This window comes from Alosa pseudoharengus, unplaced genomic scaffold (assembly GCF_046254945.1).
Source record: "Alosa pseudoharengus isolate Yale_2024_CS ecotype anadromous, Long Island Sound unplaced genomic scaffold, YU_APseudo_1.1 YU_APseudo_1.1_scf_6, whole genome shotgun sequence".
In the NCBI taxonomy this organism is placed as follows: domain Eukaryota; kingdom Metazoa; phylum Chordata; class Actinopteri; order Clupeiformes; family Clupeidae; genus Alosa; species Alosa pseudoharengus.
In genome coordinates this window covers 14,034,029-14,059,028 of record NW_027468848.1, presented here as the reverse complement: position 1 = coordinate 14,059,028, position 25,000 = coordinate 14,034,029, and the positions used below count along the sequence as shown (strand labels likewise).

At 42.9% G+C, this 25,000-nt stretch overlaps 1 protein-coding gene across 3 annotated transcripts in view; it reads left to right on the top strand.

Annotated features, from left to right (window-relative positions):
* glt1d1 (glycosyltransferase 1 domain containing 1) overlaps positions 1-25,000 on the top strand; it is a 102,613-nt gene that overhangs the window by 31,871 nt on the left and 45,742 nt on the right. For all 3 annotated transcript variants that reach the window (XM_076270962.1, XM_076270961.1, XM_076270960.1), the window contains 2 exons: positions 20,961-21,059; positions 21,628-21,677. In XM_076270962.1, coding sequence (XP_076127077.1) covers positions 20,961-21,059; positions 21,628-21,677 — 149 coding nt within the window. The remainder of the gene's footprint in view (positions 1-20,960; positions 21,060-21,627; positions 21,678-25,000) is intronic.

Sequence of the window (25,000 nt, the reverse complement as noted above, 5' to 3'; positions counted from 1 at the left end):
CTCTAACAGAGCTGTGCAAAAAAGTGTAAACAATAACATAAGCCTACAATAGACATAGGCTACAGTTGCTCTGATAAAGCTGTGCAAATAACAAAAGACCAAAAGTTGACCCTGACTGACATTGTACTGCACAATGCAATATGATGACAAGCAAATGTAGCCTATGATGGCCTAGACATGTTGCTATCAACAAAAAGTTTTAAACAATTAGGCTACTTAAACAATGTAACTGAGTCACTCATCAAGAGTGCGATAGACGCTACCGTCATTTTGTATGCGTTCATTTTTGCATGTTCCGGTTCGTAAGAAAAATCCCTATGCACAATTGAATGGGGTTTCAGGAATCATAAAAAATGATGCCCCTAACTGCTCACGAGTCGCGTGCATATCCTCTTAATAAAATCAGCGTGTAGGTTGTCTCCCTGAGGATCTGCTACTGCATAACGCAAGCATTCATCAGTGTATTTAAATTAGCTAGGCTATGTACCAAAAATGACATTTTACCGTGAGTCCAAGAGCTGTAAACAGCGTTGTAACTTAAATCTGCGTGTACAAAACCGCTTGGAGCTCCAGTGGAATTTTGATTTCAGAACGAGAATTCTCGGTCTAGCCGTTGATGTGCCGACGGAATACGCATCAGCACCAACCTCTGATCAAGGTAAACAAAATCTGACTCGGTGTCCGTCATGTTTGAAAGTTTGTAGTGCTGCGAGGGAGAACGTGCACACGCAAGGGGCGCAGTTAAGCAGAGCTGCGGCTGTCTGAATGGTCTGAACACAGAAGAGCAAGTGGCTTTGATAAAATGGCCCATTATTTGACATAATATCGGTATTACGATATTGTCTCAACTACATATCGTTTTCAAAAATATATCGGTCATAGTCGTAATACCGATATATCGCCCAGCCCTAGTGTGTGTGTGTGTGTGTGTGTGTGTGTGTGTGTTTGCGTATTTCATGCACACCCTTAAAGAAGTTCAGAGGTGTTTTGGAGAGTTGCCCACCCCTCACCTTCTGTGTCTTTGAGCTGAGAGAGGAGGTGAGGGTGATGCTTCAAAGTGCTTTAATGACTGCCTCTCTCTCGTGTGTGTGTGTGCACGTGTTAATGTGTGGGTGTGTGTTGAGAGACATGTTTTTTAGAAAGTACAATTTTGTGCTAGTGTGTGAACGAGACAGCATATATTTATGAGAGAGAAAGTTACAGAGAGAGACAGATGTGGTGAGAAAGAGGTGTGTGTGTGTGTGTGTGTACACTGTATGTGTGTGTGTGTGTGTGTGTGTGTGTGTGTGTGTGTGTGTGTGTGTGTACACTGTATGTGTGTGTCTGTGTGTGTGTGTGTTGTGTGTGTGTGTGTGTGTGTGTGTGTGTGTGTGTGTGTGTGTGTGTGTACACTGTATGTGTGTGTGTGTGTGTGTGTGTGTGTGTGTGTGTGTGTGTGTGTACACTGTATGTGTGTGTGTGTGTGTGTGTGTGTACACTGTGTGTGTGTGTGTGTGTGTGTGTGTGTACACTGTATGTGTGTGTCTGTGTGTGTGTGTGTGTACAGTGTGTGTGTCTGTGTGTGTGTGTGTGTGTGTGTGTGTACACTGTATGTGTGTGTGTGTGTGTGTCTGTTTGTGTCTGTGTTGTTTGTCTTTGAATGAGTGAGTGTGGTTATGTAGGATTGCGTTAACATTTTTCTACCACGCCCTGTCAGCACCAGTGGAGGCTGCGCTCGTGGTTTCATCGCTTGTGAGATACTTCCCCTGAGCCACTCCCAGTCTGTCAAGTCTGCTCTTTCCGAGCGAGTGCTATCATGACCAAACAGCTCTCAATATATGCTGCTCTCTGGGGCTTGATGAGGAAACGTCTTTACACGCTCAACATCTCCACCTGGCATCACTGCAACTCTGTGTGTGTGTGTGTGTGTTTGTGTTTTTTTCTGAATGCAGAATATGAGTAAAATTGACTGTATGAATTGCAGTGAATCACACAGCCATTCAGTTTTTGTTACAGTTGTTGAAGATTTGAAAACTCTGTGATATAGGGCCTATTTGGCTAGAGTCTAGGTCCTCCCACAGTTGTTGTGGTCAGTAAAGTGTCTGAGGGCCAGATATACCTAGATTTGTGAACGCAGAGTTTTCAGCGCCATGGCCAACCCACAGAAAGCGCCTGCTTACCTTCTTCCGTTTACGTGATATTCATCAAACCTGCCGTTCTTTGGGTAATCAGCGCCTTTTTCCGCCCCCTACTGAAATTTGCGAATGTTCAAAATTAAACAGCATACTTCAATCACGAGCGCAGTTGAATGAAGTTAACAGATGACACCATTAAAAGGAATCAAACGTTTAGCGATCATGAAATGATGCAATACATGATAAGATGTCAACAAGCAGGGAGATAACGAATATCGCTAGTTGTACTCAAACTGCTTGTGCACGTAGGCTATGGAAGATTGGTCAAATCTAGCAAGTAGAAAACGTTTAAGTGGATGACATGAAAGTGAAAGCAAGACATTCGAAAGGCCAGCGAAAGTTAAGGTTGCTTTTGATATAGTACAAAGGCACAAAAATGGTGCTCTGAATAGTGATTGTCTTGTCTTCAAACGTTTCTCTTACTGACGCATTTAACCGAAATTTGGATTAACACCTGCTTTTACAAGGCAGAAATATTTCACTGCAAAACAGATTTGCGCTTTCATAGGAAGTTTTCGTACATACAGGGGGGTACCAAATTAGGCACATTTTACATTTCTTCTCTCATCTTTAAACACGAAACTCCCACTTTCCTCTGACCCTCCTATGAATGCATGACACGGAAAAGCACAAATTGCCATTCTCAGCTCCTGCAACAGGCAGTCTGTGGTTTTACCATGGGGTTTTACCCAAGTGCGGGCTGTTTGTATACCACGCTATGTTTTTACGTGCAGAGAGAGAGAGAGAGAAATAAATATCATGAGAGAGCATGAATGAAAGTGAGTGAAAAAAAGAGAGAAAGTGAAGTGTTTTTGCACAGATTGGGAAACTAACCTTTATGTGTGGCACAGCACAAATGTGTGTGTGTGTGTGTGTGTGTGTGTGTGTGTGTGTGTGTGTGTGTGTGTGTGTGTGTGTGTGTGTGTGTGTGTGTCACTGGCCCTCAGCTTCATCCTCCCAATGACAACTGGAGACAAACTTTTCAGACTAATTTCAGATGTTTTTCATCTTTTAATTTGATAGGCACTTTAATGTCAGTTTGCAAAAGAAACGTATCCATTTACATTCATTAGTCGTCTGTTCCTTAATGATAGTTCTAGGACATGATAAATACATATTTTCTGACACTGTCAATTGCTAAAGGAAGCTACAATACTACAAAAGTGTAATAGCACAATAAATACATATGGATGAGTGTGTATGTGTGTGTGTGAGCCAGAGAGAGAGAGAGAGAGAGAGAGACTTTTTGACTTTTAAAACCCCTTTTATTGAACCATTGCATGGATAAAACTTTTATCTACTATTTATATATATTAAAAAAAACACCTTAAAACACTACAGTATAACCCCCACCCCAACCCCCCAGTCCCCATGACATCACCACATAAATGCCAAGGCCCCATCAATAATGGAGATCAGACCTTTGCCCGTACACCATTTCTGTGAGAAATTATCCACACTATCTGAAACTTTAAAAAAAGCATATTCAACCCTAACCCTTGATTCCACCAAAGCTTTAAACATGTCCACAAGGTTGACAATCTGGCCCTCCTCCTCCAACCGATTCCCCTTCCATATTGCCAGTTTTGCTTGGCCAATCAAGAAGTTCATGAAGGTGCACAGTTCCCTTTTGTTTTTGGAGTATTTCACCCCAAGGATGAACAGTGAACCCCAACCTCTTGCCCACTCCCTCCAACAACTGAAAAAGGGACAACAATTTCAGACAGTCACAAAAAACATGAAACACTGAATCGGGTACATTACAGACACTACATAAAGGTGAGAGATCATGCCTGAACTTGACGACAAAGACCTTTGTGGCCATGACACAGTGAAGTACCCACCACTGAAGGTCCCCAGACCTTTTTGGTATGGGGGGCTTGTACAGTACCCTCCATGATGGTGACAGATCTTCACTGCCCCCAAAATGACCCCTCCATTTTGTGTCAACCCTCCCCTTAAGCACATTAGCATTAGCAGATTTCACAATGGCATTATACAACATCTTTCTGTCCACTGATGTAAAATGTATATCAAGCATCCCCTTAAAAGAAAGCAGTGTCCCTGTAGAGGCGTATGTGGGGCTTTTAGGGGTAATACGTAAATCTGGAAAGGGGACCTCAAAAGGGCCCCCATCCAGAACATGATTGATGAAACTTAATAGACAGTCAGGAAGACCTGCCTTCAGGCTTCTCAATATGCCCTCCACGACCCTTTCTGACCTGCAGCCCAAAGAGGACACCAGGTCAAGGACAGAGCGCCAGCGTCTATCAGCGAGGTTCAGCAGGTGGCCAAGTGTTGTAATTTTTGCCCCAGTGAAAAGAGACACGTTTCTTGATACGTCACCCTCCATTGTCCAAAAAAGGATTAAAGAACAAAGGTTCATTGAGGCCATAATGCTCCGAACGTGACACCCTAAAGTGTCCCCAGGCCTCAAAGACTGAGCTATAGAAACTTGTTGGCTCAGTTTGAACAGTGGCAGTGTGTGGCACCAGGAACAGCTGTCGATCCAAACGCATCTCAGTCCTGGTTCTCAGCATTGCCAGACCGAAATCCACCCACGGTAGATCAGTCCCGTATAGCAGCTTCTGGGCGGACTGCAGTCTCATTGCCTTAACCTTACTGGCCAGATGGATGAGCCCCTGCCCCCCCTCAGCCAGGGGTAAGAAGAGGACTCCTGAGGTAGCCAATGGTTCCCATCCCAGAAGAAGTTCACAAAGCTTTTCTGTAAGGAGGCGACAAGCTCAGCTGGCGGGTTAAACACTGTCAATCTGTGCCACAGCATGGACGCTGCCAAATTATTGACTACCAACACCCGCCCTCTGAACGACAAATGCGGTCGAATCCACTCCCACCTCCGCAACCTCCCCAGCACCTTATCAGCCAGCCCTTCCCAGTTCCTCTGGATGTACTGCTCCGTGCCGAAAAAGACTCCCAGGATCTTAAGCCCGTCTCTGCCCCACTGACAGTGCACGGGTAAGTGTGGCACTGCCACGCCCTGCCACCGACCTAGCAACAGGGACAGACTCTTCCCCCAGTTCCCCCAGAAACCTCTGTGACAAAGTAAAAGAAACAGAAATAAGATGATGGTCTGAGAGGAAAGTGGGAACTATATAGTTGCGGCAGAACATTCCCCTGTGGCTCCTCTGAGTATAGATTCTATCCAACCTTGCAGCTGAGAGAGAGCTTGCGCTACTCCTCACCCAAGTGTACTGCTTGTCTCTAGGGAACTGCTCCCTCCACACATCCACTAAATCATGGTAAGAAAGTAGGGCCTTAAGAAAGTTGGCAGATCTTGGATGGGGTTCATCGTGGTTCCTATCCAATGTATGATCAATAGTACAATTGAAATCTCCCGCTAATAAAATCACCCTCTCCTTAGGGCAATCAGATATTGCAGACCTCAGGTTACAGAAAAAATCTGCCCGTTCTGCACCAACATTAGGGGCGTAAATGTTAAAAAAAGAAAAAGGAGAATCATCCAAATCTACATCAATAAGCAGCATCCTGCCTGGCACAAGCTCAACAACATTGGTTGGTGGAGTTTGAAACTGCTCTGAGAAAAGTATTGCAACTCCTGCACTGGTGTTAGACCCGTGGCTTTAAAAAACCTTCCCTTTCCACTCTCTTTGCCACTCTGCCTCATTTTGGGAATCTGAGTGTGTTTCCTGTAGGAAGAGCACACTACACGCCTTTAGGGATGCAAAATCAAACAGAGACAATCTTTTGCTCCTATCACGGCATCCATTGATGTTTAAAGAGCCCATATTAATATAAGCCATGGAAGCTAGAAATAATAGGAAAACGCACAAACAAAGAAAAAAACTAGTGTTCATTTTAGTCTCAAATCTAGCTCTGCGCTCCTTCAGTACACGCCTTACTGCGCAGGTGAACCTCTTAAGACGATACCGCTTTGTCTGCTCAAGCTCCTCAAGGGTAGATTTCTTCACTACTACTGAAACTGATATCAGAAATAACTGCAAGTCTGGGAAAAAATCCTCAACCTGCGGCTTACGTACATTTTTAGTTGCATCAAGGAAATTCTCTTTCCAGTTGACCCAGAATCCTGTGACTCAGTAAGATCATCGGGAAAGTCATCCATGTCAACATAATCATTATCAGTTTCATCTATACCCTGACTGTCTCCTATTCCCTCACTGAAAACACTATTCCCATCCTGTAACTCCTCAATGACGTCACTCACATCTGTGTTGCGAGTGGTGGAGACAGACTCGCTTGTCTTATCAGCGGCAGAGGGATCACTCCTACTATTATCATTATCAGCATAATTCTCGCCATTATTCTCTGGCCCACCTTGGGTAGGCTGGCTATTGTCATTAGAATCGCTCCGACTACCTCCTTCTGAGGGATTTTCACTACCCTCTGCAGCCGCTGGCCCTGCGGCCGTGCTAGAGCGTTCGTCCTGGTCATCGTCATTGTTTACGTTGGGAACAGCTGACAGATTTGAAGCTTTCCGCGGGCAGCCCTGTCTAATGTGCCCCTGTTCACCGCACACGAAACAATGCATTGTTTCCGAACTTATGAAAATTATGTACTCCTTCCCATCAATCATCAGTTTCACTGAAACGTTAAGATTAGTAAATTGGGGATTTAGAATCATGAATGTTCGACGGCGAAAGGACGTAATATGTTTCATCGCGGGGTTTTTACAACCAAGTGGAATCATTGTTAATGGCGCTGTCAATTGGCCATAACGAGCGAGAATCCCAGTTAACGTCTCGTTTTAATAAAGGGTGGTACATTAGACAATACAACCTTCTTTGAAGGATTAGACAGAGTTAGCACGGGGAGATACAAGTCATTAATTATCAGCCCCGTTTCAATCAACTCATCAATCAAAGAAGTTTCCGCGAGGAGGCTTTATTCATTCTAGACGCCGATTTGATATTAGATGCACCAACCTTTTCACCGATGGCAATTAGGCAATCCTCCACAGGTACTGCAGGATCGAGAAAACACTTACAGCCATGGCGGAGGGTGAGATTCGAGATATCTCCTCCCGTCTCCATAATCAAAGGGTATATGCTGACCCCCGGCAGCCCAAGCCACGGGTCTAACTCCCAAAAGTAAATGCAAGCTACATAAACAACTCACATAAACTAAGGGGAAGAAAAGCAGAAAAAGACAGAACCCACGAGTCTGTGAGAACTCTCAGCAGCCAAACTCTCCCACTACCCACAATCCCTAGAGAGAGAGAGAGAGAGAGAGAGAGAGAATTTAATTTTCAAAAAACGTTTATTACAAAAGTTCAACATAAAAGCATTGTGTCATGAGTGTGAACACTAGATTAAAAAGCACACTACAAGTGTGAAAAGCTAAGTTCATCATTTACAACTGAGCATAAGACTCCATTTACACACCAAATACTTTCAAACATTACTACATTTTCAGCTGCTTTGTAAAAGTGAAAGTCTATTTGCAGTCTAGATTTAATCAGAGCTGCAAAAACCATTACAACATCCTGATTTTGCCCATTTTCAACTTTATTCTTCCTGCTCAAATAGATGGCCATTTTAGCCTGACCTAGAATGAAGTTCAGCAACTGGCAAACAGTTCTGCGTTTTTTTAACATAACGAAAACCAAAAATAAAAAAAACGAAACAAAAGTCTCTCCAATGCATTAAACAATTCCACCAATCTTGAACAATGCATAAAAGCATGAAACACAGTTTCTCGCTCAAAACAAAATGGACAATTTTGACTTGTCTCGCGATTTAAAACAAAAATAAATGCATTCACAGCTATAATTTCATGTATAATTCACCATTGCAGGTCCCCAATTCTTTTAGCTAACGGTGGCTTGTACAGTGCTCTCCACTCTGGTTTTACCTTATTACCCAAGCCAAGTACAGTGCACCAAGGAGTGTCAACCTTCCGTTTTAAACCTTTCTGATGAAATTTTTTAACACAAACATTGTAAAACACTCTACCACAATTCCCATATAAAGACAGAGGTTCAATGCCATCTAAGAAATGACCAGTATTATCACCAAACTCTGGAGTTAGCATAAGCTTAGGAAAAGGGTCACTTAATTTGCCCTAATATTCCTCTCAAAATAGCCCTTTAACAACGTCTTCTCCTCTGCTGTAAGTGAAGAACATCTCTGCAAAAACTGAGAGACAACACGCTTTGACCTAATATTTAAAACACTTGCTACATTTTCACATTTTTGAAAAACACGAGCTACATCTAGTAATTGCCCAAAAGTGAATAGGCGAGACTTTAAGAGAACTTCAGACATTGCATTACTTTTACATGTTAGAGCTACCCGTGTTCCATAAACCAGAGGTTCTTTTAAAAGCCAAAACACAGAGGTTGTTCTTTCAACTTTCTGCGCCTTAAATAAACCCCACACTTTGAACAGATTGTTATAGAAAATTGGCAGTTGTGAGGTATTCAATCTCTTGGGATCCATGAAGAACAGAGATTTATCCATGTCCAATTCTCCAATAGTTCTTAAAATCGCAATAGCCACAGGTTTCCATCTCAAGTGTTTTTGGCCAATCAGTAGTTTTTAAAGAAATTGCATGCGGAAGGCTGCCGTTCTACTTTGTACATGAACTAGGCCTTGTCCTTCTTCTCTTGGCAGATAAAGAACACCTTGGAACCCAATGCAGTTTATCCCAGAAAAAATCTAATAACAATGATTGAACTTTTGCAAATAAATGTATAGGTGGGTCAACAAACGCTAATCTATGCCATAAAAAAGAGGCCACCAAATTATTGATCACTAGTGTGCGCCCTCTGTACGACATTTGGGGTTTAAGCCACCTGCATTTATCCAAACGCCCTTTTACTTTGTCAACAATCCCTTCCCAGTTCTTTTGCACATAACAGTCATCTCCAAGAAAAATCCCTAGATATTTAAGACCATCTTTTTTCCATGTTAAACCACCTGGCAAACTTGGTAAACCCTTTTCCCATTTCCCAACATGAAAGGCATCACTCTTTGACCAGTTAAGACAGTTTCAAAACCCTTAGACACGTCAACCAAGGTATCAACATCACACTGGCCACTGATCATCAAGATCACATCATCAGCATAAGCTGAAAGGTATCATTAGAATTTGGAATGGATATCCCTTTTAAAGTATTCCTAAGTTTTTGCAATAAAGGCTCTATCGCAAAACAATAAAGAATACCTGAAAAAGAACATCCTTGTCTCACCCCTCTTAACACCTTAAAGGGAGAGCATAAGCCACTGTTAATTTTGAGCATACTTTCAATGTCCTTATATAGTACTTTTATTTTATCTATAAAATTTAAGCTAAAACCAAATGCATTCAGAGTCTTCCAAAGATAGGAATGCTCCACTCTGTCAAAAGCTTTCTCTTGGTCAATAGAGATAAAAGCTGTGTGTTATGTAGTGGACAGTCAGGGAAACTACACACTGATATGAGAAGGCCGTGGAAGCTGATTAGTGGGCGTTGACGCACCAAGGTTTGATAATGGGAAACAGGTGACTGATTGGAAGGATGCACGTTTCCCATGATGTGAGTTTCTTTGTCTGCAACGCAGCGTGCCCATGACCTCTCAGAGCTTTTAGGATTTTCGTTTGGACATTTTCCTTTTGCGGACTACTGTCGTCGTAAGACAAACTTTGACCTGAAGGACACCTGGAGCTTGGGCTGGCCACTCGCCGGGAGTAAGGATTGGGTTATCCCTGTGCGTTCTTCGGCGGATGGTAAGCTACGCTCCTGGCCTTCTCATTAGTCGCACCCACAGTTCATACACACTGACCTAGCTTTCAACTTCACGTTTGCACATACACTGCAGGGTAAGTTTAACGTTACAATCCAGGTCCTAGCTAGCAGTTAGTTACTTTAGAATCCCTAGACAACGTAGCAGGTAAGTGAGCTAGCTTTGTAACCCTTTTGTTTGTTTTGGTTTGTCAGAGCAAACAGTCTTGGCAGTTTTTCTGTTTTTTGTCAGGTGGACTAGTGTTTAGACCAAAGACCTTGGATGCATCTAAAATGTCTCGAATCAATGATATATTATCAAATATTGACCTGCCAGGAACACAATAGGACTGATCCGGATGAACCTTCACCATACCCAACCGGGTAGCCAGTACTTTAGACAGCAGCTTGTACTCCGAGGCAAGCAAAGACACTGGTCGCCATGACTTTATGTCACTAAGATCTCCCTTTTTAGGCAGAAGGGTAAGGACAGCTCTTCGGCAACTCACTGGTATCAGCCCTCCGGCTAAGCTGTCATTAAGCACCTCAAGCAAATCCTCCTTCAAATCAGTCCAAAATTACTTATAAAAGTCCATTCGGAGTCCATCCAATCCAGGCGCTTTCCCAGTCTCTATGCTTTGGAGCACCTTTCGCACTTCTTCCTGGGTTATCACCCCACAGAGCCTCTCATTAGAACTATCTGATACTTGAGGAAGCCCCTCAAAAAAACTGTTCAGCAACTATGTCCTCTCTGTACTCACTAGTATAGAGTTTGGCATAAAAGCTGAAGGCCCTCTTGCGAATGTCAACTGGATCTGACAGCAAAGCACCAGTTTCCGATTTTAAGTTGTGAATTACGTTTTTGTCCGTTCTTTTTCTCAAGATTAAAAAAAATACTTAGAGGGCACATCCATCTCATTCACACTTTGGTAACGTGATCGGACCAAAGCCCCTTGTGTTTTCAGCCCTAGCAGGTCAGACAATTAGTTTTCTGTTCAACAAGTGTATCCAATAGGTCTTGGTTATTAGAAGACTGTGCCAAATTCTGAAAATGTAAAATGTCATTTTCCAAAGTTTTCATATCCTGGACTGTATCTTTAGTGACATTGTAAGTGTATTGCTGACATAGTTGTTCTATTTGTATCTTGCCATACTCCCACCAACTTTGTAATGATTCAAAAGTATTCTTTTCAGCTCTGAAAGAAACCCCATCCCAAAGAAACACATTCTTAAAATGATTATCACTCGGCAAAGAAGTGTTAAAGTGCCAGTAAGCACTTTTAGACCTAATAGAATTAATAAAGATTGAACATGTTACTAAACTATGGTCTGAAAAACTAACTGGAACAATACAACAATTCCTGAAAATATTTAAGTGGTGTTTAAAAGCATCACAAGAGCGTGAATCACGGAAAGCGCGAATGAAGTGGGCACTTCTAAATGGGACCCACTGTATGTGGTAACACAGCCAATAATTTTTTTTTCAAATGTGCTTCATAAACATACAATACTGCACTACAAAAACGCAAACATCTGAATTATACTTCTCCCTTCACCCAAATAATGAAGGTGAAAGTAAGTTATTAAGCCTTAGGGCTGTATTTTGGGTCACCAGCGCATGGCGTAATACTCGTTATTCACCTGCCCAAAGTTGAATTCGGTATTTTGCACGTTTATTTTTTAAGGATTGCGCCCAGGGGTGTGGCAATTAACAACCTAGGGAGGGGCCTAGCGCGTTGTCTAAAAATCGCTATCATACACCACCTAAACCTGGTCAGAAGTCAATGGCGAGTTGTTCATATGCTATTTTAAGAGCGCATGTCACCAGTCATATTGGCAGGTGCACGCACCATCCTTCTATCATTCATGAACGCACACCAGCGCACGTCCATGCAAAGCATTACAAATTGCACGATTACAATGGGAAACATAATTACAAGAAAGATATTACGAAATACTGTACATCTCATAATGAGCAGTTATTCCCCATTGTGACAGAGCGCAGTGCGCCTGTCACTTGATCTGACAAATCTCCCGACACGGTATGGACAATAAGACTCAACATTTAAACAAAACGAGACATTTTACATTAATATGATCTGGGGGGATGATTGGCATGATTGTGGACAATGTAATTTGTACCAAGCCAATATCATGTGAGTGAATGTATGTATGTACGGTGGGCTGAAGGTTTGGATGCGTGGTGAAGGGAAGTAGGAAGGGAATATTTGTTATCGGTAAGAGTGCTAAAAGGTATTTGTTTGCATAGCGTGACATCAATGCAGTTTGGGGGTTGCAAGCGCGCACATAACATCTTAAGGTAACTTCTTAAATTTGTCATTGCATGTTAATGCTGTACTAGCGAATGTTCTCACCAGTCTTCATGGCGGCCTTCCGTGTACAGGGGGCAAGCCGGTTTGCAGACGGCAAGACCTTTTTCAATGTTTGGGGCGTGCTCCCGTAGGGAAGCGTTCATTAGCGCAGGGGTGTTTGTGGCAAACTTTTCTTTTCATTGGTTTCTTTTGGAAGCGCAGTTTGTTGTTAATGCACAAGAAAGAATCTGAGTAGTGTGCTGCGCAAGGGGTTCTAAGAGATGAAATATTTGTTTCAAGATGTTAATTTAATTGTGACCGTGATTTGGTTGTGACCAGTGCTATTTAATGCCTGGGGTTCCTTTAGTAGAGAGATGCGTCTCTGACGAGAGAGGACGTAAGTACTGTTGCTATAACAGGGGCCTAGAAGCGTGGGCATTGTCCTATCTTTGTTTTCTGTTTGTCCAGTGTTTGTTTGTTAATTGTTCGTCACTTAAACCTGCCGGTAGCCTACCAGTAAATAAGAATAATAAAAAAATCGTAAGTGGCACTTGGATTTCCACCTGAGTCTTCTCTCCACCTGCTCGGACACACACTCCTTTACACCCATCATTTGCAAATTGGTAATGACGGTTAAAAGTGATTAGGGGAGAGGCGAGAGACACTTATGGAGCACAGCTGAAGACGCACTGTCACGAGATATAAGCAACTCGTCAGCAGGATAAATGTTGTTTTATTCAGTCATTTGAGCAATATTAGGGTAAGTGTTGCTTTTTCCAGCCTATGTTTTCAGTGGTAACCCATTGTCAGTCAGTCTTGTCGTTGACTGACTCCTTGGTGAAGTTAGTTTCACTTTGCCAATGAGTTCAAATAGACAAGTGCAAATGCGTGAAGGCTATGCTAGGTTTTAGAAAAGCATGGTTTAAGAATGACTATTCTATACGGTCTCGCAAGCAGCCTCCTTCAAATGCGCATTTGAATGCCAAAATACCGATGCATTTATTTGACATATCGCGCGTTGCGCCGTTAAAGGGAATGACAGATGTCATTCTCATTGGTTTAAAATGATGTTACGCCCCAAACACACCCATATGACTGATTAAAAGACCTAGGAACACCTTGTTACGCCATGCGCTCCACTTTTGATAGCGAAACCCCTCCCAATGAGAATTGGACGTCCTATTATCCTAATTTGAATAGACTTTTGACGAGTGACGATGCACTTTAGAATGTCATGATAGGGCCTTGTATGTTGCTTCCTAAAGGGGGTATTGTCAAACCTGCTACTACTAATACTACAAATACAACATGAAGAAAGTCAAGGACATGCATGCCAGCTTGCGCTCATCCCAGTATTAAAGTAAATCTGGTCTTAAATAAAAATGTATTGGCTGTGTTATTTTTTTTTTTTGTGGGATGTCCAATTTGTATGTAGAAATGCACATTTGCAAAGGTGACTTAGTATGTTGTTGTAAAAGCGGCTCTCCTTTTGATATTGCACTGCCAATGTGGCTCTTGTGAAAAAAATAGTGAGGATCGCTGGTCTAGGCCATATCATCATCATTATTCGTCAGTATAGGATTGACCTTGACCTGAGAAGAAGTCGGTACACTATAGGATTGACCTTGACCTGAGAAGAAGTCGGTACACTTCTTTTGGGGCAGCCGTGGCCTACTGGTTAGCGCTTCAGACTTGTAACCGGTGGGTTGTCGGTTCGAACTAGGGCTGTCACTTTACGTTCGAAAATCGATTGCACAATCGATTGGACCAAACAACACAAGTTTCGAAAACTAAAATAGGGAATCGATTTTAACCAAATATTTACACTATTCATTTTAAACGAAATAAACCAATAAAAAGATAGATGTAACAGAATTCACAAACAAGAATATAAGAATATAAAAGAATTCCGAAGTGCAGTAAGCATTGCGAAAGCTAAAAAGAAAATTCCCACCAAGTTTATGCATCGGGAACAGCTGTTTCAATCAGCTGCTGTGCTGCTCGTGTTTTGCCAAAAAATGGAGGACAACGCGATCAACCTGTGCGACATGTAGAGAGACGAGTGATAGGCCCTAATAACTTGAGGAGTTCGATGTGGAAGTACTTCGGATTTTTGGTATATCAAACTATGGAGAAGAACAAAGCGGTAGGCTACGCAAACTGTGCAATCGAGTTCTACGTAGGCGAAATTTGTTTGACATTTCTAATAATAAACACAGACACAGCTACGTTGAAGCCTGCAGTCATGTCACTGATGTAATGGCAGTCCACTCGGCTTACTGGTTTTCGAGAATGTTGCACTTCTGTTTGTCATTGTGCACGAAACAGAAATATTGCTGGCTTGCGTCTAAGCGCCCTCTTTACGTTTGTCCTAATGCCTGTTAGTTGTTTGTGGATTGGCCTATATTTGGCGTTGAAAATGGAAACGTCTTTAGACATAAAAATCGATTTTACAATCGATTCAATGAACACATATGTCTCAAAAATCGAACAGGATTTTTTCACAAAAGTGACAGCCCTAGTTCGAACCCCGACCAGTAGGCACGGCTGAAGAGCCCTTGAGCAAGGCACCCAACCCCTCACTGTTCCCCGAGCGCCAATGTTGTTGCAGGCAGCTCACTGCGCCGGGATTAGTGTGTGCTTCACCTCACTGTGTGTTCACTGTGTGCTGAGTGTGTTTCACTAGTTCACGGATTGGGATAAATGCAGAGAGCAAATTTCCCTCACGGGATCAAAAGAGTATATATATACTATACTTATACTTTTTGAGTTAATTTACGTTCACTCATAAAGCACCTCGTGCCTTTAGTAAATTTCTCAAGATCAGAAAATTAATCGGCAACTTGAACATTCTTCACGTTTTTGGTGATGTTGAGAAATACTGTAGTTTAATTTCACTCACACCGTATAGACCATTGAATCGGCACAAAAGAAGGCGCACTTTCTTGTGAGCAAATGGAAGCACCCGAATCTGAGCAGTCGCTCTCATATTCAGGCTCATCCACAACAGTGTCTACAGGCCCATGTCCTGATTTTTTTGCAGGCTTTGTCTTAAGGATCATTTTTCTTTTAATGGGTTTCTTTAACACATTTTGATCAACATTTGACACAAAAAGATCCTCTTCAAGGCTCGCGCCATGATTTACTTGTAGGCCTATATTGACCTCCTCGCTTTCAATATAAGTTGTTCGTTTGCTTACATGGGGTTCATTGTCAGAGTTACCCTGACCTTCTGCCTCATCATGATTTTGTTCTCCTACCACTGCTGACAAAGCCGGTCCAACTGGACCTGCTCCCTCAGCAGTGTTCTAGAGTCTTCGGTGCAATTTTGAAAAATGTCTTCGCTGTTCAGATTTTCAGATGTTTTGTTGACGATATCATTGCACTTGGCATTTCGCCCTCGGCCTGTGCACCATCATGTTTCTCTCCTACCTCTGCTGATAGAGTCGGTCCAGCCGGACCTTCTCCCACAGCAGCGGCGGTTTGCGCTTCTGCACTAGGCTCGTCGGTGCGACTGTCGCAATTTGCTTTGGTAGGCCTACTCTCATTGGGTTTACTTGTTCCCTTCACGGGACAAGTTCGAACAGTGTGTCCTGTTTTTCCACAACCAAAACAACGCATTGAGTCGGTTGACACAAACACGGTATAATCAAACTCATCAACTTTGAACTTTAGCGAAAGATTTAATTTCCATATTGTGATTATTTAAGATCACGTAAACATAACGCCTGAATGACACAACAAATGACGAGCTCAGATTTGGTCCCAATCAGTATTTTTTTTAATTGGTGATACCAGTTTCCCATATCGACACAATTCTCTTTTCAACATGTCATCAGTTACAAAATGTGGTACATTTGATATTGTCACCTTTCTAGCAGGTGTAGAGAGAGGAAGGACGGGAGTAAACAAGCCGTTCACAGACAAACCCTTCTCTACTACCTAATTTGCCTTAGCTACAGAGCTCAGAAATAAAACAATGGTACGGAGCCCGGGAAGGGTCACGTTGGTAAATATTTTAAGGCCACACTATTGCGTTCCCTCGCAACAGTTTTGCGTTCCCACTCAATAGTTTTGCGTTCCCTCGCAATACCTTTTTGAGTTCCTCAGGATAATTTTTGTTCTGTTGCTTTGCAGTTTCAACTTGGGCTCCATACATTTCAGTCCCCATTCACGCAGCGCTGTCAACACGTTAGTTCATGGTCTGTGTCATATCAGAGCACACAGTGAGTGAGTGAACTATAGTTGCCAGCCTCACACAGTAACATTAAAGTGAGGATTTTAAAGTTTCGTTTGTCCAGTTCGACATGGGATGTGGCACGGCTCCCTGAGGATGCAGCAGCATAGAGTTATTGTGAGGGAACACAAATTATTGTGAGGGAACTCAAAAGTTATTGCGAGGGAATGCAAAAAGTATTGCGAGGGAACGCAAAAGTTATTGCGAGGGAACGCAAAAGTATTTCATGGGAACGCAAAACTATTGCGAAGGAACGCAATAGTGCGGTCTAAATTTACCAACGTGACCTAAAAATATTAACCAATGTGACCCTTCCCGGGCTCCGTACAATGGGATTGTTGAAGCTGCAACCACATCATCGTGTCCAACAATGTTGCCTACCGCAATACTACACTCGTCTACGCTTAAAGACGATAATACTTTAATTGCGTGGCGACGAGTGAGTGTATCAAACATTTTGAAACCTGGAGCCTCCATGCGCTCCCAGTTTAAACACTGGTCACTGGCGACCCACGAAAAACAGAAGCACAAGACTAGGAGGCTCTATTCTTACCAACAATGAATTAATACACAAAAAAGATAGAAAGAAAGTTAGAAAATAGCGAAAGCACTCTTAGGCCACAGCGAGCACAACTCACGCTCACAGACGCTCCTTCCACTCACTCCCAGCATGCACTCTGACAGAGAGAGAGAGAGAGAATAAGAGAATAATAATTGTGGAGAGAGATTTATGAACAGGAGTTGTTATAAAAATACAGTTAATTAAATGTGTATATCAAATTAACCTTAGGTTATACAATCAGCCATCTTATTTGAAATAATTAAAGTCAATAAAAGTCATTTCAACTTTCTTAAAGTATGCAGAGTAGTAAAGTAAGTAAGTAGAGTTTCTCAGCCCTTAAGAGAAATGAGAGAGAGAGAGAGCCCTTAAGAGAAATGAGAGAGAGAAGGAGATTGTAAGGGAGTGGAAAAAAGGTAGTGAGGTGGTGGTGTGGGGGGGGAGTGAAATAAAAAAAGGATTGTAGGTAGATGTTCCTAGAAGAGATGAGAGAGAAAGGGAGGGGGTGAGGGAGAGAATACAAGAGGGAGTGAGGGAGGTATGTGGGAGGAAGTGCTCCATAAGCTTGAGTAAACGGGGCAGGTCAGCACTTTAGAGGCACAGTATGACTGAACTGATCCTAGCCAAAGGCCGACTGGAGGTGTGGACGAGGTAAACTGCGAAGGACCTGACCTTTGAGGGATTGACCCCCACCGACCGCTCCACCTGGAAACCTCCATGCTGTCTAATCTGAGCACTTACCCAGACCCGGCAGTGCCTGGCCTGGACTGGCCCCGCCAGTAGATGCCGCCTGCCCCAGAACGCACTTGTAGTCAAGGCCTCCGGTGAGCAGCTTGACCCTGGGAAAGCTGCCTCTGGACATCTGACTTTCATCTCTAAACAGCTGTTTGGTGTTTCTATTTAAACAAGACAGTAAAATCTATGGCAGCATTGACTTTTGTGTGTGTGTGTTTATGTGTATGTGTGTGTGTGCACCTGTATGTTTGTTTGTTTGTTTAGTGACCTGACAAAAACCATGGCTGTGGAGTGTTAATGTCTGTGCTTTGAAGTGCTTGCTATTTTTCTCCTCAAATAATTCTCTCAGCTGGTCCTGACTGATTGTGTCCCCTTTCCTGTTTTTATATTTAGATTTAATGCTAATTTAATTTGAAAATATGAAAGGTCCCCTGTGTTAACAAAATCAACGTTTCCCGTTCTTACTGTAAGTGTGGCCCCACTCATGTTTAATTGCCACCACCAACAATTCGAAGCATACCGATTGGCTTAGAAATACGTGCGCCATTTTAAAATAATGGTGGCCAGCAAGGGACAGTCCTTGCGTAGTGATATGAAAGACTTATCAGAAGCACAAAACCCATTGCCATTGACAGCGGTAATTATATGTTTGCAGCGGTTTACCGTAGAACTTTGGGAAATCCCATTCAAGCCAATGGAGCGTTCTACTTGCCTTGTGAAGAGTCGTGTAATAATCTAAAATAATGGTGGCCAGCAAGGGACATATGCGAAATACAGCTCCTATTCACTTTCTTACTGTGCTAACGTTAGCTAGCTAGCTAGCTTGGTTAACAAGCAAAATTAAGCAATTTATTCCGTGTCCAAAAGAGTGTTTCATTGGCATCACACACAAGCAATGGCAATAGTACACAACATTATATTAATATTTTGTTATGTTTTGATGTGCCTACCCAGATAGCAAAAGATTGGCAGATAGCGGACCGGTAGTGGTATGCCGCCAGTGGCGTGCCACTTGTGGTCCGCCGTTGGACCACCATCTTTAAATTTAACTTGTCAATAATATTATTAAAAGACATGAAATGTTATTAAAATGATGTATGGAGTATAACTGAACAGATTAAAAAGATTTTAGACCAATAGTGGCAAAATATATGGCCATTTGTCTGCAACCCGCCAGCAGACCGCCGGAGAACCGATGAGCAAAATGCCAGCGGACTGCCAGATCTGCCCCCAGTGGGCCGACAGTGGTCCGCCAGCCGCCTCCTATCTGCGTAGGAGTCTGGAACTAGTGCCAGTTTTTGATGTGTGACAGCTACCGTAGTTTTAAACGAGGCAGCGCTTGAGAGGTTGGTTGCAATATAACACCTGACCACTAGATGGGAGAAATTCTTACACAGGGAGGCTTTAATATACAAAAGAATCTGCATCTCCATCACTCCTGTCAGTGGATATTCAATCGGCTAGTACTGTCTGACACACACACACACACACATTCACCTCTAAATCCCTTGCCTACTGAGCGGCTGAGCTGGCAAATGATCTTCCAGGGGCTTTGCCTGTTAAAACGGTTAGCATCCACATTAATCGCACAATCACATGCGGCCACGCCGACAAAGGGGTCATGGGAACGTGCGAGGTCAAGGGAGAGAGCCGTCGTCACGGAAACGTTGTGGGCTAATTTCAGAGGAGTGTTTGTGAGGGAGATTGTATGTCCAGTTCCTGTAGCATCTGATGGGTGGGTTGAAAGCAAATGGCTGTAGCTTTTGTGGAGCTCTGTAGGCTAGTGGTTTTGAATGCAGCCACATGGCACTGTCCCATTGACTTGCATTGTGTTGGATGCAGCGGCATACGTGGTATGAAGACATTACAGTATAAAAAGAGTTGGGCCGACGCTAGCTGGCTTGCATGCTAACTATAGTGGATGTTGGCATGTCACGGCATAGGTGTTTTTGACCTTATGTCAAACTTATTGTTTACTGTTGACATTTCCAGGTCATCTTTAGCTGGTTTAAATAAAAAATAAAAACTCCACACATCACCTTTAATCGTTACATTATCATAGCTTTTAACAAAACTCCAAATATCACCTTTAACTGTTACATTATCATGGCTTTTAACAAAACTCCAAATATCACCTTTAATCGTTACATTATCATAGCTTTTTCCAAAACTCCAAATATCACCTTTAACTGTTACATTATCATGGCTTTTAACAAAACTTCAGTAAAAGGTGTGTCCACACACGGCGCAGCTGTAGTGGAACTGGCACTGTTCAATGGCCGCCGGGCTGCCAAACTGTTGATTCACCTCACACGTCACATGCCTCAGGCTGTGTGTGTGTGTGTCTGTCTGTGTGTGTGTGTGTGTAGGTGGTGAGAGAGAGATAGAGACTGTGTGTGTGTCTGTCTGTCTGTCTGTGTGTCTGTCTGTGTGTGTGTGTGTGTGTGTGTGTGTGTGTGTGTGTGTGTGTGTGTGTAGGTGGTGAGAGAGATATAGTGTGTGTGTGTGTGTGTGTGTGTGTGTGTGTGTCTGTCTGTCTGTGTCTGTCTGTCTGTGTCTGTCTGTCTGTGTGTGTGTGTAGGTGGTGAGAGATAGATAGAGAGAGTGTGTGTGTGTGTATGTGTAGGGGGTGAGAGATAGATAGTGTGGTGTGTGTGTGTGTGTAGGGGGTGAATCTGACTCAAATGCCCTGCGGGCGACTGCCCACTGGGCTGGGCTGTGTAATTCAGAGGGGGGGCATGGTGGGGCAGGAGAGCAGAGCAGAGGATAAACAGAGAAAAGCACTGTGTGTGTGTGTGTGTGTGTGTGTGTGTGTGCGTGCGTGTGTTTTCTATTTAATTTGTATTTTTTGGTATGTGTGTTTGTTTTCTGTCTTGCTCTCCTGCTGCCCCTGGGGTTAATGTAGCTCTCTGCAGTGCCTCCTCACAGGAAGTGACACATGTCCCGCTTGACTCCTTGGAGACTGTGAGGAGGACTTCCTGTTCTGAAGAGGTTCTTACTGGGGCTTTATTCTGACGTGCCCCCTCACTAAGGGACTGAAGCCTTACGAGTGAGAATAGTGACCACTTTTACTATTTTACTACAAGACAGCGAAGGACTGAACAGGGTGAAAATGGGATATCATTCAGTGATCGTCTTATTTGTTTTCAGTCCTCCCCGCTTATTTGGATGTGAAGATATAGATGTTGTGTGGGAAGTTCTTAAAATGCTTATATTTGTGTGTGTGTGTGTGTGTGTTGCAGGTGTGGAGGCTGAATGTGTGGAGGACATGTGTGTTTTTCTGCTGGTTTGTGGACTGCGGAGAGTCAAGGATCCACTATACCTACTAAAAGCTTTCTCAGGTAAATTTCTCTCTCAACAGACACACGCATATGCATGCACACTCCATCTAAGGCTCTTTAATCATTAATCAACTAAAGCATGAACGCCTCAGCCTTAAACACGATGAAACATGTCAAGTCAAGTCAAGTTTATTTATATAGCGCATTTCATACACAGAGGTCATCCAATGTGCTTCACATAAACAAAACCAAACAATAATAACAAATAAAAGCATAGAAGGGCTATAGTCAAAGAATAGTTTTAGCTTGAATAGAATAGCTTGAATTTCCCCTGGGGATCAATAAAGTATCTATCTATCTATCTATCTATCTGTCTAGTTCAAAAGGTAAAGATCATAATAAAAAGAAAACATTAAAGCACACAAGGTAAAATCATTTAACAATAAAGAATAATTAGTAAGCAAAAAAAAAACCCACACACACTCTGTGTCACACTCACACATACACATAAATGGAAAGAAATCTGCTCTGCTTTGTTTTTGTTTGTTTGTTTGTTTGTTTGTTTATAATATTATTTTGGTTTTGATTTCCCTGGTAATTATCTAACATTACGTGTTACCATCAACAGAATGGCATGCCAGCCATCCCCAGGTGGTCTTCATCATCATTGGACCAAAGGTAAATGAGATCAGTAGAGTGGAGGTTAGGATGAAAGAGAGAGGGAGAGAGAGAGAGAGAGAGAGAGAGAGGAAAGAGTTTAATTGGATTACACACACGGTGGTGGGCTAGCTAAAGCTTTTTGGAAACCCAGTGTCGTTGACTTCTGCTGAGGTCACACCCCACCTCTCTGTGCCCGACACGCGGCGCGACTGCCCCCTGAGCCGCACCACGGCGGCCTTTCCCTGCTCCCCAAGCGCCAGGGCACCACCAACGTAGCGGAGTTACGGCCGTGCCAAGCGCTAGTGTGAGCACGGGCACAGGCGGGCAGCAATGTGCCCGCTGCCGACCGGCCGGGGAGGAAGCCGCTAATTGGATGTAGCAGAGATAACAGCATTAGCGGGCATTAAGGGCGACTTAAGGGGGCCGTGGATGCTCATGCAGGGCGGGGGAGGGCAGAGGTGGGAGAGGCTGTAACGCCACCACAACAACCACAGGGGGGGGGTGGCACAGGCCCATAGGAGGTTCGGCAGTGTATTATATTATATACTGTAGTATAGCACACACACACAAACATATACATATACAAAGTCAAAAGTCAAAGTCAAAGTCTGCTTTATTGTCAATTTCTTATTCCTAAATATACACTACCGTTCAAAAGTTTGGGGTCACTTAGAAATGTCCTTGTTTTCATCATTAATGTTGTAAATGACAAGAAATGGCTGAAAGAGTTAATGCAATATCTACATTGCCAATTATCAGCAACCATTCATCCAGTATTCCAAAGGTGTGACCCCAAAATTTTGACCGGTAGTGTATATGCACAGGCACCGGTAATAAGGGAAGTATATTCTATCTAGATGTAAAAAGCCATATACATGTTCATCATGTAGTCAACAGAAATGTAACACACTTGCTTTCTGTCTGTAGATCTTCTATGGGCATTGGGCATAAAAGGCTTATTTTTCTCAAATTGTCTTATTAACATATTTTGTTTGTGTGTGTTAGTGAACCCTCCACCTTTGCCAAGATAATCCATTCACCTGACAGGTGTGGAATATCAAAACATTTTGATTAAAAAGCATGAGTATTGCACAGATGTGCCCTGGTCACAGTAAAAGGCTGTGCCAATATGTACAGCTTAATGCCACTGAACCACTACATAATGCCACTGATTGATTGGGTGCAGCTGACCTCATGACCACTAAAGCTGCCTGTGAGCGGAATCTAAAGGTGAAATGCTCAGCAATATGTATATGCTAAATATGTCAACAAAATTATACTGACATAAAGCTTTTGTGTACTATACTCTATCCTTCAGCATAGAAGACTCTATATACACATAATATATATATATACGTATTATACACTATAAATGTGCGTGTGTGTGTGTCTGTGTATATATATATATATATATATATTTATATACTATATACTTTGTGTGTGTGTGTGTGTGTATAAACAGGAATTATACGTATTATACACTATACTGTACACACACACACAGTATAGTATAGTACAGTATAGTGTATAGTGCGTGATGCGTATAATTCCTGGAGGAGTGGGTGGATTTTACTTAGAGCTCAACGTGTAAATAAAAGAGGCATATTTCATTTATCAGTTTTTCATAGTTCCATCATGTCACAGGTTTTTATCCTGAACTGTGTCTGTATGTTATGTTGGACTTATTGAACCAGAAATGTATATTGAACTCTAAAGAAGTAGTAGACTAAATTCTGATATTGAACTACAGTTACTCATCATACATCATATTTTAACCCTAATCCTTTTGTTTCAGTCCTATAAAAGTGACCACTGGGGCGGGGGTGGGGAGGGGCTGGATCAGGTGCTGTTAATAACAGACGGGTGGTCTGATCTGGGCCCAGCAGAGTTCCATTTTCATGTATTCATTTAGCAGACACTGTTGTCCAAAGTGACTTACTGTACATATGTCAACTATATTACAAGAGATCACATTGTCCCCAGAGCAATTTGGGATTACGTGCCGTGCTCAAGGGCACAACTGTGGAAGGCAGGAATTGAACCCACCACTTAATCAGGCTACTGCATGCTAGCCCAGCTCCTTTGCCACTAAACTACCACCGCTACAGCTCCTTAACCACTACACTACCACCGCTACAGCTCCTTAACCACTACACTACCACCGCCACAGCTCCTTAACCACTACACTACCACTGCCACAGCTCCTTAACCACTACACTACCACTGCTACAGCTCCTTAACCACTACACTACCACCGCCACAGCTCCTTAACCACTACACTACCACTGCCACAGCTCCTTAACCACTACACTACCACTGCTCCTTAACCACTACACTACCACTGCTCCTTAACCACTACACTACCACTGCCACAGGAGTTCTCTCTCCAGTCCTATTGAAATCATCACAGTAAACACGAGGGTCATAGCACTATGTGGATTGGGCCCAAACTGCCACGAGTAGGCCCTCAAGGTTCAACACACGCAGGACGTATCGAGAGTGCCCCCAATGCTCATTAACATTCTTTTTGTTATCATCCATCTTTGGGGCTTTTGTGCCTTTATTTAGATACGACAGTGAAGATCAGCAGGAAGTGAGAGGGAGGGAGGGAGAGATGGGGTGAGATCAGGAAATGACCGCATGTCAGATACGAACCTGGGTCCTCATGGACACTTGAACCTGGACATGGTATGGCCCCTCATTCTCACTCTTAAGGGCCGTTCACACTAAGAACGATCACTATAACCATAACGATAAAAGCATCCACACTGACCAACGGTAAGTCTCTCCTTGTGTTAATGAATTTGATGGCTATAATGTGATGGGTTCTGATTGGCTGTTAGCTTTTTATCATTCTCAAAATCGCCCTGAAAGTGATCCCCGACGATATCATCCCTCATGTCCTTATCGTTATAGTTTATGTGTGAACGTTGTCATTCATATTAACAAGAACGATATTTTTGTATAGTTATCGTCATAGTTATTGTTCTTGGTGTGAACGGCCCTTTAGACTGACAGATGGAGTGAAGTGTTTTAAAGGAGGGGATTGTAGTGAGAACACCATGTTGTCTCATGTGACTGGACAGCAATGGAGATGTATTTACATGGCCAGGTAAGGTAAAAGTAGCCAGGAAACCAAACTCATTCAGATCGTTAATAGAGTCTGGTCACTCACGATTGAAACGATGGAAATGATAGTGAACTATGGTGTTCCAGACTAGTATCTCCCTGAAAGGAGATCTAGGTGGGCGTGGCCAGGCCAGGAAGAAGGGCCACTTGCAGAAGCGGGGTGTCTCGTGACTGGAAGGCAAAGGAGACATATTTACATGACCAGGTCAGGT